The 21,087-nt window shown below is 34.2% G+C and overlaps 1 protein-coding gene across 1 annotated transcript in view; it reads left to right on the forward strand.

Moving 5' to 3' along the window:
* LOC140166654 (uncharacterized) overlaps positions 1-21,087 on the forward strand; it is a 57,342-nt gene that overhangs the window by 11,878 nt on the left and 24,377 nt on the right. Inside the window, exons 6-12 of the mRNA XM_072190152.1 lie at positions 797-885; positions 2,200-2,237; positions 3,489-3,649; positions 4,264-4,385; positions 5,148-5,188; positions 5,537-5,619; positions 6,737-6,820. Of these exons, the coding sequence (XP_072046253.1) occupies positions 797-885; positions 2,200-2,237; positions 3,489-3,649; positions 4,264-4,385; positions 5,148-5,188; positions 5,537-5,619; positions 6,737-6,820 (618 nt within the window). The remainder of the gene's footprint in view (positions 1-796; positions 886-2,199; positions 2,238-3,488; positions 3,650-4,263; positions 4,386-5,147; positions 5,189-5,536; positions 5,620-6,736; positions 6,821-21,087) is intronic.

The raw sequence follows: 21,087 nt of genomic DNA on the forward strand, positions 1-21,087 counted from the left end.
CAACATTTTCAATTGATCGTCGGCTTTTCTTCACAGCTACATACACTTTAAGAATATATCATTAGATTTATAAAATTTACTTTGAGGACTGTTACATATCAAAAATGTGAAAAATATCGAATTTTAATAATTTGTCATAAAATTTGTATTATCTCGTGACTTTCAAAAAATGATAATTATTTGATATCAAAAAGACATTCTTCGTATTCAGAATGCAATTCGATATGTCTGATGTGCTCTCATGTCCCACAAAAGATACTGTCGAAACGCTCAAAACGCTCATTCCAGATCCCTTAAATAATTCAATATTTAAAGTACATTTTACGAATGTTTCTTCAACTTTATTTTCCTTTAAACTGTTCTTTGTTGCATCTTATATGGATGGTTTGAAAAGACTGATCAAATCAAGTAAATGTTGGGAAAATGTAAGTAAAAGAAATACATTTTAAGCACTCATTGACATATTATAGGGAGCAGAGTGCAAATCTTGTTGAAGTGAAACAATTTTGTTTCTTTATAGTTTTTTAAGTACCAGGCAGGTGATTTTGCAAGCCCTGATCACCAGCAGTTACGTAATTTGCCCATTTGTAGTTACAGTTTGAAGTATCATTTTCTGTTTCCTTTTCTGGATTTCTCAATTTTGAAAATCAAAATTAGTTAAAATTGCTCACCCAAACAGGAAACAAATATATTTAGCCTTGTAAAGGGGGAACAAAAAAGGAAAATAGCTTGTGTTTTATGTGTTATTGTGCCTTTTTCATGTACTTCCTTGCTTATTTTTTTATAACTTATACAGCTTATGACAGAACAACTCCAGTCTGATATGAACTCACTGCTGAGCAGTATGACTAAAGTAGTAGAAGCAAAGAGAAGCTCAGATCTAAGGTAAGATGATGAAAATCTTCTCAATACTTGATTTCACTTTTGTTCAAAACTCTTAATTTATACCTAACAAACTTATTTTAGACACAAACTTGTTAAAGCTCACTTTGTACCAATCATTTGAAAGCATACCGTAAACGTTCGCCTAATGGCGCTCCTGGGCCTCTTTGCCTTGGGGTAAATTTCATGTACAAATAGAGAGCTCCCTCCTCTACAAAATTGCAACAAGAATTAAGGGTATGTGCCCTTATTTGCTGGTGGGATTTTTATGGGAGGGCACTTTTAATTTGTGTCTAAAATTCCAGTTATGTCAAGGGAGCCCATAGTGCCATTAGGCGAACGTTTACGGTATATCTGCTATCTACTGAAGATAGCATGGTTGTCACTGTATGTTGAAGTATCATAAAGTGAGTAGGCAGTTTGCTCTCAAAAGTGCAGCAATTTGTATACAAAATTAAATATAATTATATATAAATTTAATTTAATAAAAATCTTCTTAAGAAAATGTCTTATTTTCCAATGTGTACGCCTATGGTGTTGAGTGAAGATAAGAAATCACGATTAGATTATGCCTATTATTTGTTCATTTTAGTTGGTGTACCTTAGAATATTAGTAAACGTTGTATCTCCCAAATGCCTTGTTGAAAATGCATAAAAAAACTTATTAATTTATATACATTTAAGAGAATCAGTCAATGACCCTGTTTACACAGAGGGAAGTCGACTTCAATTGCAACATCAAATACAGATTGCGACTAAGGATTAGGATAATTTGTTGATGGGGTCTTTACATGGTAATCTACTTCAAAACAAATTGTGCATTTGACTCTTATGCCATCACTTCCTCTTGCTCATATCTCAAGTAATCATTATGAAGTCAACTTCTAATTGTGTGTTCGTTTGCACTACAAAAGTCAAGTTTGAATTAGACAAAAGTTGCTCCTGGTGCACAGAGGGAAGTCGACTTCAATTGCAACATCAAATACAGATTGCGACTAAGGATTAGGATAATTTGTTGATGGGGTCTTTACATAGTAATCTACTTCAAAACAAATGGTGCATTTGACTTTTATTCCATCACTTGCTCATATCTCAAGTAATCATTATGAAGTCAACTTGCGTCAATTGCGTGTTCGTTTGCACTACAAAAGTCGAGTTTGAATTCGACACAAAAGTTGCTCCTGGTCATCATTAGAAGTCGACTTCTGTGTACACACAAAGTGGAGTTCAAATTCATTTATAGTCAACTTAAGGCTCTGTGTAACCGGGGTCAATGATATTGTTGTAAACTTTTTTATTCTGTTCTGTTTTCTTCAGGAATGCCAAACTTACAGATATTATCAAGAAATTAAGAGGTAAGAAGATCTGTGATGTTCCATGTAAATTTCATTTGCTTTAAAAGATGTTTCACTCTTCTTGGTTGCTTGGTTACTATTTCAAACAGTGTATCATACTCTGTTCTTTTTAATAAAATGATTCTTATAAACTGCAATCAGGCCAAAAAAAAAGTTGTTTGTTTGTCCTCCACCGCCCGCTCCTCAGATTAAGGCCTGTCCAATTTTTTTTTTCCAATTTTTTTTTTTTATAAAATTCAATTTTTTTTCAGATTTGGAGTATCTCTGGACCTAGCTAGAGCTAAATACTAAGATCTTTCATGGATGAAAATAATAAAATTCCCCCAAAAACATTTTGTGTCTTCAATATGCAAAGTTACAACTTGTGTTCATGTTATAGTCTATTATTTTTAGTGACTTCAAAATGCATTGGATTTGAAATCATTAAAAGACTATGACATGAACACAAATTATAACTTAAACTGCATATTAAAGAAACAAAATGTTGGTTTTTTTAAAGTCACCATGAATGATTGTAGCATTTAGCTCTAGCTAGGTCCAGGAATACGCGAAATTAAAAAAAAAAAAAAAAAAAAAATCCGCCCACGCTTCAGACGTCCTCTTTCAAAGCTGTGGAGGACAAACAAACAATTTTTTTTTTGCCTCATGGTAAGACTGTTGGCACACTTTGACTGTCTTTAAGTGAATCTCCACCCCTACTCCAAAGCTATGTTGTCAACAGGTCTGTAAGACACTCCAACATTGAGAGATGGGAGATGATGGAACAAGTCTGTACTTCATTCCAATGTATGTCATGTTTCACAACATTTTCATTCAAAATCTTCAGGAAACAGCTGGTTGTTTTAGGCCCCCAAAAGAAAAGCAGTGAGTTCTCAATTATTCTGCAAAGAAGCTGTGTGCTATGCATGATTCTGTGTGTGTGTGTTTTAGCCCACTTTTTCTTTATAAAATCACCTATCATATATGGCTACATGCTATGATGGCTTTCACATACTTATGATGCATGCAAGTTTGAGAGACAATAATTTTTTTGGGCCCTACCAGATTTGGTTTTGTAACAAATATATAAGAAGAAAAGAGTTATCATGGGGACTGAAGTTGAGATTGTCTGAGTACCGACTGTGAACTCAGGTAGTACAGTGGTTAGACTCTGGACCGGTAATCCAGTTCAATCCCTGCTGAGTCCTGATTTTTTTCTCTCTCAAAATTTTGTTGTTAGTAGTACTTACTTGTTGATATTTTTAATTACAGATAGCAACTCAGATATTACAAGTAAATATAAGGAATCACAGAGACTAGTAGAAACATTCGCTTCCAGTGAAGAGGAGCTAGAGAGAGTCCGTGAAGAGAATGAGAGTCTACAGATGTCAATTCAAAGATTGAAAACACAAATGAATGATCTAGAAATTCAGGTAAGTTGCTTTAGTCGGTATCAGAAGATTTTGTGTGGTAACTTAAGTTAGGACACTTTGTTTATATTATTTGAAGAACAAAATAATCTCGGTTGTCGAATAAATTATTAATTCAGTGATTCAAATTATTTGAAGGTAAAGTAAGGTTAAGGAGACGATCCTGTATAAACAGTGATCGGAGTGCCCATCTCTCTTTCATTGGCAATTGGACCAGACTCCTCCATGTAATGTAACTAATGTTGCTATAGGGGGATTGCTACACCTCCTCTACAGCGAGTCTGTTACCTTCCCAGCATTTAAGAATGCAGGTACCCATTTAAACACCTGGGTGGAGAGGAGTAATCGAGATAAAGTGCCTTACCCAAGGGCACAACACGATGGCGTCACCGGGGCTCGAACCCGCAACCTTCTGATTATGAGTCAGTGCCCATTCCGCTAGGCCACCATGCTCCCCAAATTATTTGAAATACAATTAAATACTGGAAATAAAAGCTTTCAACTTACTTTATTTTCGATCACCACAACAACTCTTAAGCAAAACATTTGCGTGTTTAAATATTATTGTACATGAATGAGCACCTGTAATTTTTTTTCATTTCGTTTTTCTTTCTCAGTTATCAAGAGCCAAGACAGAACTTGTGACAATGAAAGATGAAGCGCATACCCTTACAAATACCTTACAAACCCAAATGGATCACAGGGAATCAGCAGAACAACAACTCCAAGAACTAAAACGGTTTGTAATTATATATTATGTATCAATTAGTCAGTTTTTAGCAGGTTCGCCATTGGACAAGTTTAGAACTGTCAAGCATTCGTCAAGAGTAGCTCTGAATTCTTCAGGACAAAGTACCTAAAATGAGACATGTAGGCTGCACCTTGGCCTACTGATGACTCTGAAAAAAGCCATTCACTAAAGACTCAACAGAAAAGAAGCAGATCTTGTCTATCTGCTAATGTAAAAGGTTTGGTGGCTGTAAAAAGAGCTGTTCACTAAAGACTACCCCTTCTCTGTTGACAATATTTTGTCTAGTACATGTCTACCTCAATATTGCAAATAACTTGGCTCTAAAAATACCAACATATTTTTATCCTACATTTATTTTGATGTCAGATTTTGTCTTATCCAGATTGCTTTCACATTTACCTTTCGTTTGCGTCATTGTTAATAGTAAGTCAAAAACGTAAACATCCAAATTTCAATTAATTTTATAGTGTTTTGTTTAGCAAATCACTATTATTAAAGTTAATGTTATATTACTACTATGGTCCAGGTATGCGCTGGTGATCAGCGATCGCATAGAAGTGGCGGGTCTCCTCCCTTTTACGCGCCGACAGCCAAATGGGTCAACCGTCTTGTTGTCAAGAACATTGATCAGCCAATCTGCATGATTGTTTATCATTTCTGTGTTTACATTTGTGTACACTCGGTGCACAGCACAGACCACAGAAGTAATAAAAACTTAACTTTAATTCCTTTGAATTGATTTTATTACAGGTCTCATTCAGAATTGGAGGTAAAATCAAGTCATAATGAAAGTAAGTATGGCATGACTTCTTCCTTCTTCCTTTCCCCGGCCTGAGATTAATCTCCTTCAGATTCAAACAAATATGTGCAAAGAAAATGTCTAGAAAAAGGACATAATGACAAATTTCATTGTTCCAAGTCAAATACTAATCACTTAACTTTGGCTGTTATCTGTTCATAGACCTCTAATAAAATTCTGAAATTGATAACCAGTACACTTTCAACTCCTGCAACAATGGTAGCAGTAGTGTAAACTTCTGGGGATCAAAACAACTACATTTGTTTGCCTTTGCAAAAATCTTCCAATGATCATGATGATTTGGTTGTTGCTTACTCTGTCATACTTTTCTTGCTTGCAGATTTGGTGAAGCGTTTAAATTCTGATCTCTCAACAAAAGAGAAACAACTTCTAGAGGAGAAAAGAAAGAACAACGAGTTGCAGGTAAATGATAAAAAAAAAGCAAATTCAAAATTTCAGAACGTTTCTAGTAACTTAAAGGAGGATTTTGTGATCCTAGCATCGTCTTTTTATGACATTTTTCAGTAGATATCCACGAAAAAAGCTGATTCCCAAAATTTTAGTTGATTCTGATTTTGCGTTTGCGCGTTATGCATGATTATGTGTATTACACTGCTCCATCAAATTTGACGATATATTTGCAAAACGAACTAATCTGCAAGAAATTTTTGGTGCATAAACATTATGTAGCCAGAGGTTTCCAGTGGTATAAAAATCTCAACTTTTTTAGAGAAAAGTTGGGGATGAGGCTGTGGATCATGAAATGCCCTTTGGTTAAAACACATGTTTTACAGATGATTTTAAATAAATGAATAAAATGTGCTTATAATTTCAAAATTGATAGTAAAATGGAATTTTGTAAATATGAACATTTTTTCCTCTCTCAGAATGTTTTCAAACCTTCAGCTGTGTTTTAGCTAAATGTAATTTAGGCATCCGAACAATATATGTCCAATTATCCTTTATCCGCTTTCCTCAAACAATCTTTGAAAGCTGGTTTATCGCTTAATATCATGCTGTTTTCTAAACCTAAATGTTAGATGCCAGTGCTTTTAATGGCTGTTTTTTATGATAACTATGAACTGCATATGTGACACGAGCTGGTCCATGGGGGCCAAAGGAGGCATTTTTGAAAATTGAGTTACTGTAAATATTACATTATATACATACAATAGGCTATCATTTTCTGAAAACATCAAAGGTCTAGCATACTTGGTTCTAAAGTTATGAGGTTTTTGATGTCTATTTTCTTATGTATTTTATTGTTTTTTACTCCATATTTTTACCTTTATCTCAGTTTCAAATTTTCCACCTTTGGCCCCCATGGACCCGACGGTGTCACATATATTGAAATATATAAATATATAAGAAAGATTTAAAGAATTAGATATATCAGAGACAGCTAATACAGCGCTCAATAACAATAAATGGTAGAGGTATTATAAACTCAGATTTTATTACATTTCACAACACAGTGTTTCACACAATGGTGATCTTCAGGTGAAGGACTTTACACTGTTGTTTCCCATTCTCTTTACAGAATGACTTCCATGTAACCAAAGCATCCCATCAAACAGATCTACATTTAATACTTGATGTCATCTTGTCCGACATGAGAAATAATGTAAGTAGTCTGCATTTTCTTTTAAACAATTCTAACCACCAGTGGCGGCACCTGAACTTTTTTGCGGAAGGGGTGCATGGGGGGAAGTGAATTTCAGGGACCTAAATCAACAAATTTTGCGTAAAATTACCGAAAAGGTTTTTAAGACTGACAAAGCCTTAAAAGTTGTAGGGGGCAAGAAAATCATTTGGAAAATTGTGAATGTGAAGCTAATATATTTGTCCTTTATGAAAGGTAGCAGGGTTGCATCCCTGATGGGAGTACTGTAATTTAAAACCAATCAAGTGTCAGGTACCACTTGATCATCACAATGTATATTGTATAGTGCCCTCTCTTGACACACTATTGGTAAAAATTGTTGAAAGGAAGTTGTTGAAGCCAAAGGATGAGAATAACTGGTTGCCCTTGAAAAATCAAATTGATTGATTTTCTTCCAAGTAAGATATTACAGTGGCTCGGAACCGGGGAGAGATCACCTCCCCATAATTTTTGGTGGCTATGGAAAAGTACCATTGCCCCCCCAATAGTTTGGGCCAGGCACCATTGCCCCCACCCCCTAATATTTAACATCTTCTGGAGCCTCTGTATTGTGATGGGTAAATCCAGGGGAGGGGTAAATACACATGTACACATCAGTTTGTCTTATCTTTCAAGTGATATAATTTTCCTCATGTTTCAAGTGGGGCAGTTGTAAGTTTATTAGTACTTTAATCAGAACTTATTTGAGGAGGGATAATGATTATGCATACTTCTAACTTTGAATAAAAGGTAACCGAAGAGTAGCCCTTTCATTGGCATCCAGAAACATTTTTTAGAATGCAGCAAGTTTCAAAGAAAGGTTGTTATAATTAGTACATGGTGCTGTGTAGTAATATTTGTGTTAGCATTTTGTCTTGCTTCATAATTAGTGCACCAATGTTTTTTTTTGCATCCTTTCACCTCAAATGATAAAACTGGAATTGATTAATTTTTCTGTGCCCCCCTGTGCTTCTCACAAATGGTGGATGGTCATAATATTGTAACATACCTCAAATTGTTCCTTTCATTAGTAGGAAGAAAAAAATAAATTGTCATAATTATTGTACTGGGGCGCTTAGTTCGGGAGTTACAGGTAAATTGGTTCAAATGTCCAATAACTCATGAAATGTTTAATCTCAGAATCGGATGAAATCATGGGTCAAAAGTTATGCATGTACATATTTCTATTGGACTTTTGCTGCATTAACTCTGAAGAGGGACTTGAATGTGAATTAAGTATAATGTCTGAGATTTCTCATGTCAAGGGGACTAATTTGAGACCAGTTTCGATGAAATAGGAACATTTTAAAAATTATGACCTTTGACGTGGGAAGCATAGCAGACATATAATACATGGAACCAATTCTAGTTTTATTATTTGAGGTGTAAGGATGCCAAAAAACATTAATGTAGCAATATAATACCCCAAACCCATAGCGCCATGTACTATGTTGCCCATTGATTTCTGCCATCATTATTTATCAAAAGTTGGCACTCTTTTGTGCAGTTTTTAGATATAAATGGCAAGATACAACCGATACATAGCAGACTTAATAAACATAAAGTTGCATTGTACAAGAAATTATTTTCTCTCAAAGAATTATACTCTTGTACATAAGAATATATATGATGCATAATTCCAGAGGATCTGACTTTGATCATAATGTTCTATTTATGTGTTTAGATCTAGGGTGTATGCCTGGCAGAGCCCCTTGGTAGGGATTCAATCCCAATTTGGGGAAAGCCAGCTGAAGCTATTGACTTTTTAACATACGAACATTAAAGGAGCACCAAAATAGGCAAAGTCTTTCTTTAGGGCCACCGAAAAGAGGACAATGCTATCAATATACTTGATTTTTTTTTACCTTTTCTCAAAATAATAGGGGTGCTATCCCTGCCTCATTACACTCAGTGTGAAACCATGAAACCAGCCAATATAAGTTAAGCATTAATTTTTGTTAACAGTATTAATCTCATATCATAGAGCAACGGTTGGCCAAATTATTGGGGTTCAATATTCTAGAATTGTAGGGAGGATTAGATTATCTATTTGATAATAGGGGGCTTAGGGTATTAGGCCCCCATTCTCAAAACATAGGGTGGCTGTATCCTGCCTCACAAATCGACTGCTGAGTGCTAGAAATGGGTAAGTACAATAGCTGCCATGTGTAGATAAGTACAATATACTGTGTGGAAATTGTCAAATGTTCACAGGGCAGCTATAATTGCACTTGCCCACTTCTTGCACTGAGCAGTCGAAATATGAAGCTAAAGTATGAATCCAGACGATACTGTATCATTTCAGGCATGAGAATTTTCAGGCTTTTGCCTGAATTCAGGTAGTTTTGTTGTCCAACTTTATGCATTTTTATTGTTTATTTCAGCCTGTTTTTTGGTCCTTTTAAGGCTGAATTCACAAGCTTTTTCAGGCAGTTTTCAAAAAAGCCATTCTCATGCCAGATCATTTGTTAACAGTATTATTTCCATCTCATAGTACCAGTGAGGCTTGACCAAATTATTGAGGTTCAATATTCTGGAAGATCAGTTTAATTATAGAAAGGCTTAGGGTATTACAGGGTATTACAGATATTGATTTATAAATATATATGGCAAAATCATTAAAAAGTGGAAGTCAGTGTCATGCTCTTGTCAGTTCATCTTAGATCCTGTCTGTGAAAAGGTAAGGGACTTTTAACATGCTAAGGGCTGGCTTTTTGTTAATTTTAGCAATGGTAACCAGTCTTTAGTATTGCCATGACATAAAACATAAAGATAAAATGGAGCATGTTGTACTTGTTAAATGTTTCAATATAGGCCTAATCATTTTTGTGGATGATCTAGCTATGTCATATAATATTTTCACAATTTTATGGAATGTTTTTGCTGTCAACATTAATGAGGAGTGATGGGACTTGTGTTACACCATCCTTCATTTTGAGAATGATAAACACCCTGCTTGTTAACCAGATAAAAAAACTTTTAATAAAGCTGTTTCCTGTGTTTCACAGGAAAATAGGTAGGGTAAAGTAGTACTCAAATTTTTAAGAGGAATGTTTTTTGACATTACACAAAAGCTGATGCATAGCCAATGTCTGCAGAATGCAAGCAACATGTACGTTTGTGTGTATTTCTCACTTTTGTTTGTTTGTTTGTTTTTGTTTTATTATTTTGGTTGTTTAGTTTTTGTATTTGAAAAAAAAAGAAAACTACTTTATGCTTTGATTGGATAAGATGTCAGATTAAACTTAGTAACTTGTTTGATCACTGCCATAGCCTGGTAAAATTGATAAGCTGCAAACGTATATGTCTACAGTGTGTGGGGGTGTGTGTGTGTGGGGGGGGGGTGTGTGGGAGTCTAGTTTGAAAACAATTGCCTCAAAGTGTATGAATATGCAATTATGGAAAGTGTTATGTTGATGTGTTTTTTCATAATTTGTATTTTTACATGTTTTGTAAATACAAACATGTTAGTTTTGCAGTGAAAAAAATTATATTGATGGGATGTATCAACTTTTTTTTTATACACTCCTATATAGAGAGTGAGAACCAATCAGTGTTAGTAAAATATGAGGTGTGCATAAATGTGCAGAAATTTATTTTCTTGTGGGTTGATGCATTTATATTTGCTTTGTATTTATAGTGACAATTTTGTTATAAAAATAGCATGAAATAGGTTAATAAATGTGTACACTTGTTGCTCGAGAAATTGTACAAGATATTTAAAATAATGCACTTGTCCTGAGATGTTGATGCACCTAATGCACTTCCCCCCTCTGAGGCTCAGTATGTGTGCATTATTTTGTAAAATTTCACTCCCAACAAGTGATGCATAATATATTAAAGGATTTTGTGATCCTAGCATCCTCTTTTTATGACATTTTCAGATATCCAAGAAAAAAGCTTAAGCTTATTCCCAAAATTTCAGTTGCTTCTGATTTTGTGTTTGCAAGTTATGCATGATTATGTGTATTGTACACTGCTCCATAGGCCACTGTTGTAATTTCGTTCTGGTATACAATATTTTTGCTAAACTAATTAATCTGCAAGAAATTTTTGGTACATAAACATTATGTAGTCAGATGTATCCAGTGGTATAAAAATCTCAACTTTTTTGAGAAAAGTGGGGGGATGAGGCTGTGGATCACGAAATGCCCTTTTAACTATAAGTAAATTACCATAAGGGCCTCACGATCAAGGATGATGATAAGTGAAGACATTTTTAAACATGTACAAGAATTCCCGGATATAAAACAATTTTAAAATGATTTGTTTGTAAAAACACCACAACAATGTTGTCAAAATGTTATTGTAAAATATTTTTGCCAAGCAAATTTGATGCTAGAATGTTTTGCAGCAAGTTTTCAAAAATGTTTTAGAATGTTATTGAAATGTTTTATACCCTTTATATACAGCCTAACATTTAAATTTTGTTTGTAAAACGTTTCATGTTTGCTGAGAATACTATCAAAATTCTTGATTTTCTCCCTTACTCAAAACCAGGGACAGGCGATTTGCTCCGCGCAATTGGTTATTTTTTTCCTATGGGCAGGGATACATGATTTGCACTGAAAAAAAGTTCTGTGCAATCTCCGCGCAATTTGCTATTTTTTTCCGCGCAAATCGTCTGTCCCTGCTCAAAACCATAGGATCTCTGGTAATATTTTTTCCTTCAAAAAGGTTAATATCACCATTTTTACCAAAATTTTTGTAAATGTTTTCCATCAAAAATGTGCTGAATTTTGATTAGCATTTAGATGGCACGCTGCATCCCTGTTTGACCAAAATGACTTAAGTACCCCCTTCCAAGGCTGGTCAAAGTTTTTTTTTCTCTTGCCAACTTTACCCTCCCCAGTGCACATAAAAAATATGTTTTAAATATGAAAGTTCAGAAGTTTTAAATATTTTGTCTTTGTGCTCACAGCTGTGAGACAGGCATGTCCAATTTTTAGTTTTTTAAATGGTTGTATTGATCAATTGCAGTGCTACATTTGACAAAAAACCACTTTAAAATAATGGACAATGCTTCCAAAGATATTACTTATAATTATATTGAAGGGTGCTCAAAACAATAGAAAACAAAAATAAATCCTTTCCTTTATTTCACTATATCTCAAAATCAATGCCTGAACTCATTTGTCTTGATCACATAATATGCATAGTTACTGCATGTATACAAACAGAACCTAATGCATGATGTTATTTATGAATACTGTCATCCTTATTTGACTTATTATTCATTCAACTCATTTATTCAGGTGACATTATAACATTATAACAACTTATGTCAATAGCTTGTTTCGATCATGTGTTTATAATTCAAACCAGATATTCAAAGCATTGGTTTTTCCATCATCCAATACCCCATAGTTTTGATATAAACTTCACTTTCAAAGTGATTCACCCCCGGTGGGTTCAGTCTTCACTGACAATGTGTACGCATGATGGTTCCAATTAGGGGTACTTTTCAAGAAATGTCCGCGGAATTTTCGAGGACAAAATTGTCCGCGATTGTCCAAATTAGGGGTGTTTTGGAGCAAAATTGTCCTTGAAATGAAAAATAGGATGTATTTCTAGGACTTTCGTCCGCGTTTTACTGCTACAGTTTTCGTTATTGTCCTCATTTCCCCGTGAAATAGGGGGAAAATTCAAAAGCGTCCTTGAAATGGTAAAAATAGGGTATTTATTTCGGAAAATGTCCTTGATTCCTCGTGATAAGGGGGTGAAATGAAAATGCGTCCTCAAAATGATAAAAATAGGGAGGTTTTTGGGGCAAATTTTCCTTGATTTTGGCGCAAAATAGGGGGTAAAATTGCTGCAAATGTCCTCGATTCCCCGTGAAATAGGGTCATTTTCAAATCCTGGAACGGTCATACGTCCTACCTTTAAATACAAACTGAACCCACCGGGGATTCACCCCCTGTGAAGCTGTTTTCACTCATTTCATCAATACTGGTATGTTCCCAATTTTAGACGAATGTAAACAGCGAAATCAGGACCCCAGGCATTGTTTCTACTCGCTTTGGTGTGTGGCCAAAACTAAACTTCATCATGTTTGTCAAAAAGAAGATTGTCCATGCATCTTCAACATATATTTTTCAATCAGGAAATCAGTTTTGTTCACAGGTTTCTCTTATAATTCTACCTGGGACTGTCTCTTTCCCTGTTATCCACAAGGTGATATTTATGATTTTTAGGCCTTTTTTTCATACATTTTATTAGCCTATTGTTAGACCATTTTGGTCAGATTTAACCCCTCTTGAAAGTTACATTGCCCACCTTTTACCTTCATTTGCCACCCTCTGAAATAGTCTTGGCTACAACCTTGAAGGTGGAGAGAACTAGTAAATCAATTTGCCAATTATTGATCTGTGATCAATGTAATTGATTCTCACATCCGGCATAAGATTGTAATCCTGATATAATGTGATGTCAAACAACTATGACTTTAAATAAGGCCTGAAATTAATTTGATCAAAATGCAGTGAACCAGATCCGAGTCGGACACTAACTGGGTAGTTTTTAAAATACTGATTAGGAATGTGAAAGCAAAGAAATGAGGCTCTGGTTGGTTGGTAAAGCAAAACGTTCACAAGCATACTTGAACCAACTGATGGTCAGTGTCCCTAGCCGCGATCCGAGGCGTCAGGGCTCTGGGATAGTAATGTTTTTTGTTTTTCTTTTTTTTCTTTCTTTTTTTTTTTCTTTTCTTTTTTCATTTTTTTTCCATTTTTTTTCTTTTTTTTTCTCTTGCTTATCAATTTAGTTTTATTCTGATCTCTGTATGTCTTCTACACCTACCTCTGCTGTAAATATATCAGATTGTAATTCATTCATTCATTTATTCATGCACTTTATTTATACACACTTACATGTTCTAAAAAAGTTTGTTCTTCCACACGTCCATGGTGTAAAACAATAAAACGTAAAGTAACTTCAAAATAATTTGTTGACAATTTTATTAAAGAAATATGATATTACTCATTGTGAGCAACTTGTCCCAGAACTTCCCTTTATAAAGTGATTTTTATTTAAAGAAATATCATTGTTTTTAGTTTCAAAAGTAATTTGAATTTCCCATTGTGCTGAAGGTACAATTAATTCTATCCCCGGGAATCTACCACTGTGATAATATATGTTCACTCAGGCAAATTCGGGGGTTGGTACAATTTGTGACCCTACTTCTCATACCCGACTTTTCATACCCCACTTGACCCGACTTTTTTTCGTTACAATAAATCTGTTTAAATATTTCAATGAATACTAAATAAAGTGTAAATGAAGTCTACCGAATTTTCATGGCTAAATCAGTGTGATTAGTGAAAAATCATATTTTCAAAGATATTGTTTATAAACCTCGCTCTTCCTCGTTCGCTGCCGTAATCTCCAAACCAGTCGTTTGTAAGCTGTCGCATTAAGGTGGTATTTGAGGCATTTTGGAAGTGCTCTATGCATGTTAAAAATAATAGACTAAATGAGTAGGGCAAAGAACACTGATCAATACGCCTTACGTTTTAAGCTAATCAGACATATGGTTTTTATAATACACACAATTATATCTTTGCATTGTATTATTTTTTATCAATAATCAATGAACCAATATGACTCGAAAGTGCTCATTAATATTCAATAACATTTTTATTTAATAGAATACTGGTTTCAAACTTGGTCAAAGTGTTCCTAATGACTTCCAGATAATTAATTAGTTAGCTGCTCTACTTTGCATAATTAATTTTTCTATTCAAAAGCTGACAGGGTAATATTTGCACTTATTGAGAACATTTTGATAAGATTGTTGGTTAAAAGTGATAATATACCTAATAAAAATGAACATATCTAATCAAAATGAAATAGTTACGGGATCAAAAATAGGGATTCTATTCTATTCAGAAAAATGAATAGTGTGAAATTAGAGTGAACGCTTCTTTAGTTTCTGTTGACTATTTAGAAGCCGACGGGGCAACTATTAAAGTTTAAGCTACTTAGAATATTTGCACTTGAATGAAAACATCCATTAGTTCATTCTGTTGAATGCCAATAATGAGTCTCCCCATGTTTCTACCCCGGTTTCTACTTTTCATGTTACTCTGGTTATTCGTTAACGAAAGTATTTACACCTAAATGATAAAATTCTTTTATTTTGAATGCCAATAATGTACCTCCCCATGCATTGTGCTTCGACTTTTTATGTCGCTCTGGTTATTAAAAGTACTTTAGTTTCCGTCTTAGAGATGGAATTATGTGGCGACCACACTATTAACTCAAAATCAAAATGAAAATAAAATCTTCCGAAAGTAATAAAATATCTATATTATAAAGAGTATACTATTAATTAAAAAGTTAGGCCTAAAACGAATTAGACCTAGTCAAACAAATCAAACTCAAATAATTTATTTTTAAATTACATACCTAAAAATCTTCTGAAAGTCACAAACGGTTTTGTCTCAGCCATTTTATCAATTTCTAGAATATGCCTCAAATACCACCTTAAGATCTACGCATGACGACATCATAACTTATTTTTTATTGTCATTGCATGCAGTAGGCCTATTTAACTGCTAGCAACATTTGGCATTTATTTAACATTGACTTCAACGTATACAGCTGTATAGGGCTACCACCACACCAGGTTCAACCAAGTTTATAGCAGATAAAGGGCAACCAGTTATTGACTTTTCTCCTGGTAATTGGTCAATAAGCAAACACTCATGGTGTGCTCATGGTCTGAGCAAATAAGTCCGGGTGATTTGTATTGCACAGGGCTCAAAACTCATCAATGCTAATTATATCTCAGTATCGCTGAACGAGGCTTTGAAATTTGCATTAAAAAATGCTTGAAAATGCTGTTTTTTTAATCAATAATAAAGGAAATGTGTATAGCATTTGTTCAATATTTGATTACCTACTGAATACACTGCGAATATCTCACAAGTAGTGTCACAAATTGTACCAACCCCAAATTCGGGATTACTTGATGATTAGGATAGAGTTTAATAACTGCGCATCAGTTATTTGGAAGGCATTGTGAAAAATCTAAACATTTTGTCTTTGGAACCGTGGAATATCTTCTGAGGTCCAAAGCAAAATGTTTAGATTTATCACAATGCCCGACATAACGCGTATTACCGATGCAAAGTTATTAATCTCATTCATAACCGTCACTTTCATCTCTTCACTTTACAAAATAACACACAATTTTCCTCAAAAATATACAAAAAATATACAATATCAAATTTACATTTTGCCTTTCCAAAAATTGATCAGGCTAAAACAGGACGACCAATAACAGAAGTGCGAATCACAATATGTGCAAATATGGTAGTGCTCAATCCAAATACGGCAGCCAGCGCTCTCGCAATTTGTTCGACGCACAACACGATGCACGCGGAGGTTACTAATATTTACGCTGACAGTGCGGAGGTCCACTGTCGAATATTAGTAACCGCATTCAGCATTAGCGTTTTGGCATCACATATATTAATGAGGTTATGAATATAAAATTAATTGCAAAAATAAAATGTATCAAAATATCATAAAAGAGCAAACTGCGTAAATAGAAGATAAATAATATACCATCTTCTTGTATGAACTTTGCAAAATATAATAAATAAATAAATAAATTTCGGAATTTATATAGCGCTTTTTCCAGAGGATTCAAAGCGCTGTAATTTTGCTGCGTGGTGAATCATCACAATCAGATTGCAGCCGAACCTGGCGCAAACCTATCCGCACTTAGATTGTAACATCCACCCATTTTCTGCAGCTCCCCAAATTCCATTGGGTGAAGGAAGTTTTTGATAACGAAACAACTTTTCACCGATTTTGAAAGCAGGAGGAAACCGGAGATCCCGGAGAAAACCTGCGAGAGCGAGCATGGATCGGTATAAACCAAGTGCACATGAGTCCTTGGGCCGCGCCGGGGCTTGAACCCGGGACCTCAGTGGTGCAAAGCGAGGGAACTTACCGCTGCGCTAACTCGCCCTCCCCAAATCAACAATTCAGTTCTTTTTCTGATTAAAAATCAGGATTTGAATCTTTTTCATATTTTATTCATATTATTTTATTCTATTCTACTCTATTCTATTCTATTCTATTCCATTCCATTCCATTCCATTCCATTCCATTCCATTCCATATTTCGTCAGCCTGCTACGCTAATTGCCCAAGTAATTTTTTGTAATTTTGAGGATTAAGTACAAATTCAGCAATCTTTGCACATGAACAAATGATAATGATACAAATGAAAGGGAATACTCCGAAATAATTAGGGTGATTATGTAACTGATGCATGCTTGAACCACATTTTGTTCTTTGTTCTCAAATTTATAAAAAGGCAATTAGCGTAGCAGGCTGAAAATTTTTAATTTTATAAATGTTTATTTTATATTTATTTTTATTTTTATTTTTATTTTTATTTTTATTTTTATTTTTTTTTTTATATTTATATTTATATTTATATTTATATTTATATTTATATTTATATTTATATTTATATTTATTTTTATTTATTTTTTTATTTTTTATTTTTATTTCCTTTAAAGCAAGATCATATCAAACAAAGCATAAAACAAAGCCTGTATGGCTGACAGTTTTGCTGTATTGTCTGATTTAAAAAAAATTTACTGTTTGTTCACTACCAGATAATCACAACAATAACACAAAAGAATAAAAGAAAACAAAAGATATAACTGTTGACCTTTCAAATTGGCATGAGTTCATATAGCATACAAGTGACATACATAATATGATACGCTTGAAGGCTCGCATTATGATCCTTACATTTGGGTAAATGCATGCTGCATTTAGTATCACACTTGTCTGACTCTCACATGCTAGCTGCTCCCCGTCCACCATTTTCCTGTCGTATTTGTACTAAATACCATGTGGGTAAGTGGATTTTTGACAATTGTTTACTATCACAAGTTGTTCCAAGAATTCTTTGGTAAAGTTTGCAAAGTTTTACTCATTGACAAAATGGGACTTCATTAATTGACTTTATTTTGTGTGTGTTGTGCACATATGCAATGGCTTTTCACTATAGTTGGTGATACTATTTGACAAAGCAAAGTAAAATCAGTTTCACAACTATAGCTAACTATAAAAGTATAATATTAAATTTTTCAGTTCTTAAGTATTATATAGCTAGGGGCCTATATTATAAATGAGGTAATAGTTTTTTGAAGTTCTAACCAAATTTAATCCCTTAACTGTAGCGTTATGGAAGGGGGCAAGAGGGCCATGTTCCCCCCAGTTGTAACCCTTTAATGTTTATTCCAGATGAGCCTAAATTTCAAGAAAATTATAGGACATAGTTGAAGTGACTTATGTTGTTTACCAAGAATAATTTGTGGGCTAATGATGTTCATATAAGGTCAAGTATCATTTTTGCTCAGAACAATTTAAGTGTGCACATGCCATAATAATTGCATGTTCACAGCGGTGAACCTATAACCCTCGCTCTGGGTACAAATTTCCCAGCGCACTTGATATGGCCAAACAATTTCACAATATTTAAAATCATCATTTTGAAAATGTTGATGATTTCCACATTTAAAGTTACATTTTAAAGCATTCTTCAAAGATGCATTCAAATGAGTACAAACTGGCTTAGTTTTGTTTTCCTGGTTTTGCTATTACCATATATATTTTGCAAGATCAAGAATTTGTTGAGTAATTTACAGTTTTTGTAAACCGAACTACTCATGCCTGCGAGCAACAAAACAGGCTAATTGTGAACGCTAGTGGGGTTTCTGGCTCAATGCAGCAATGTCCTTAATTGCTATAGATAGCAGCATTGCACAAAAATAAAGTGAACAAACCGCTTGATCAGAATTCTAGTAGCTATTGGTTAATTATAAGTTATTAATTATTTCAAGCAAAATAAGATGTCAATTAAAACTAGTAATTGGGATGCAATCAAGCAAAATAAGTTTCCTGATGTTCAGCTTCCATCATCCATTTTCTATCTTTTATTTTTATCTTCTTCAACTATTTGATGGAAACTAAATATCTAAACTTTCATCTTCCAAATCATGACCATCATTATCGTCATCTTCCGTCATCATCATCTTCATCTTCATCTTCATCTTCATCACCTTCATCTTCATCTTCACATTCATCTTCATCTTCATCTTCATCTTCATCTTCATCTTCATCTTCATCACCTTCATCTTCATCTTCATCTTCATACTTCATCTTCATCTTCATCTTCACTTTCATCTTCATCTTCATCTTCATCTTCATCATCATCATCATCTTCATCTTCATCTTCATCTTCATCTTCATCTTCACTTTCATCTTCATCTTCATCTTCATCTTCATCTTCATCTTCATCTTCATCTTCACTTTCATCTTCATCTTCATACTTCATCTTCATCTTCTTCATCTTCATCTTCTTCATCTTCATCACCTTCATCTTCATCTTCATCTTCATACTTCATCTTCATCTTCATCTTCATCTTCACTTTCACTTTCATCTTCATCTTCAGCTTCATCTTCATCTTCATCTTCATCTTCATACTTCATCTTCATCTTCATCATCATCATCACCTTCATCTTCATCTCCATCTTCACCTTCACCTTCATCTTCATCATCACCTTCACCTTCATCTTCATCTTCATCATCACCTTCATCTTCATCATCTTCATCATCACCTTCATCATCATCTTCATCTTCATCTTCATCATCACCTTCATCTTCATCATCTTCATCATCACCTTCACCTTCATCTTCATCTTCATCATCACCTTCATCTTCATCATCTTCATCATCACCTTCATCGTCATCTTCATCATCATCATCATCATCATCATCATCACCTTCACCTTCATCTTCATCTTCATCTTCATCATCACCTTCACATCTCCATCCCCATCCTCATCTTCCATCTTTCATCTTTCGTCATCTTCCTCATGTTCAGCTTTATCATCATCTTCTTCTTCATCATTATTATCACACCCATTATATCATATCACCAGCAACATTTCAAGTTCAACCAACTTTCTCCATCTCCTACTTTCTAACTATGTCAGTTATTTTGTTTTTGAAAGTGTCAGTCATCAATTGAAAGTTCCAATACACATTTGATATTTTATGATAAGGATAATGAACTGAGTGCAATGCATTCGTCAAGATAATCGCACGCGCCGTGGAGTTATTGCATTTAGCTTGAGAGCCGATAGGCTCGAAAGCTAAATGCAATAACTCCATGGCAAGTGCAATTATCTTGACGAATGCATTTGCACGATACATTATCCGTCATACACTTTGAGTGTAGGCCTATTAAAACAATAGGCAATATTAATTGCTGCATTCATTATATTAGTTTTAATATTAGGGAAAATATCTTACATTTTAAAAACACCGTCAGGACATTGACCAGCTACGTAGCATTTAACTGGTAAAGAAAATCAATCCCTGTAATCAATGGTATCGATTTGCCATACGTCATACTTAGGTAACTTATTCACGCATGGTTTAATTGACTTGACTTTATGTTGTGATCATTTAATATCGTGGTTTCGAACACAGAGAGCACTGAACCAGTTGGAAACGATCGATTTAGATGTCAGACTAGTACTACGGTGAATATCAACTGGACTTTATAGCTCTATAATTTGAACTACTTATATTAAAACACACGACATTGGGATTTAACAATTTGTTCAGTATTATCATAGGCCTTCAAACACATGTGTTTGAAGGCCTATGGTATTATAAAGCATGATCATGATATTATGCGCTAGTGTGTGTTTCCCGGGCCCGGCTATGTTATTTTAGATATAGGCGTACATGTATTTCATTTGTAAAATGCTGAATATTTTGCAATGGTGTCATCTTGTATAATTATGATCCACCTGTTTTTGGCCCTTTTTAATTAATAGAAGCTCGATTATTCTCATTTGATGTTTGATTTATTTGAGGTCATTAATCATAATTTATGAAAATGATATTTGCAAGGGTGCAACTCTACTAGTCTTATTACAAGACTGCCCTATCCCAACCCTAAACCCTAATCCTAAACTCCGTAAACGAGGACTGGACTCAAGTCTAGCGAAGTTGCACCTTATTCGTAATTGTACACTATTATAGTAGAACACCGTTTGTAACTATACCATTTTAACACCACAGAATGTATATTCGTATTTTTTTGTTGGTATATATATCGAACAGACAATTATATAGTTATGTGATCTCTGTGTCTAAAGCGCCACCTAACTCTACTTTATGGTTATGTGAAAGTAGTATTTCTA

Source organism: Amphiura filiformis, chromosome 12 (genome assembly GCF_039555335.1).
Source record: "Amphiura filiformis chromosome 12, Afil_fr2py, whole genome shotgun sequence".
NCBI lineage: Eukaryota > Metazoa > Echinodermata > Ophiuroidea > Amphilepidida > Amphiuridae > Amphiura > Amphiura filiformis.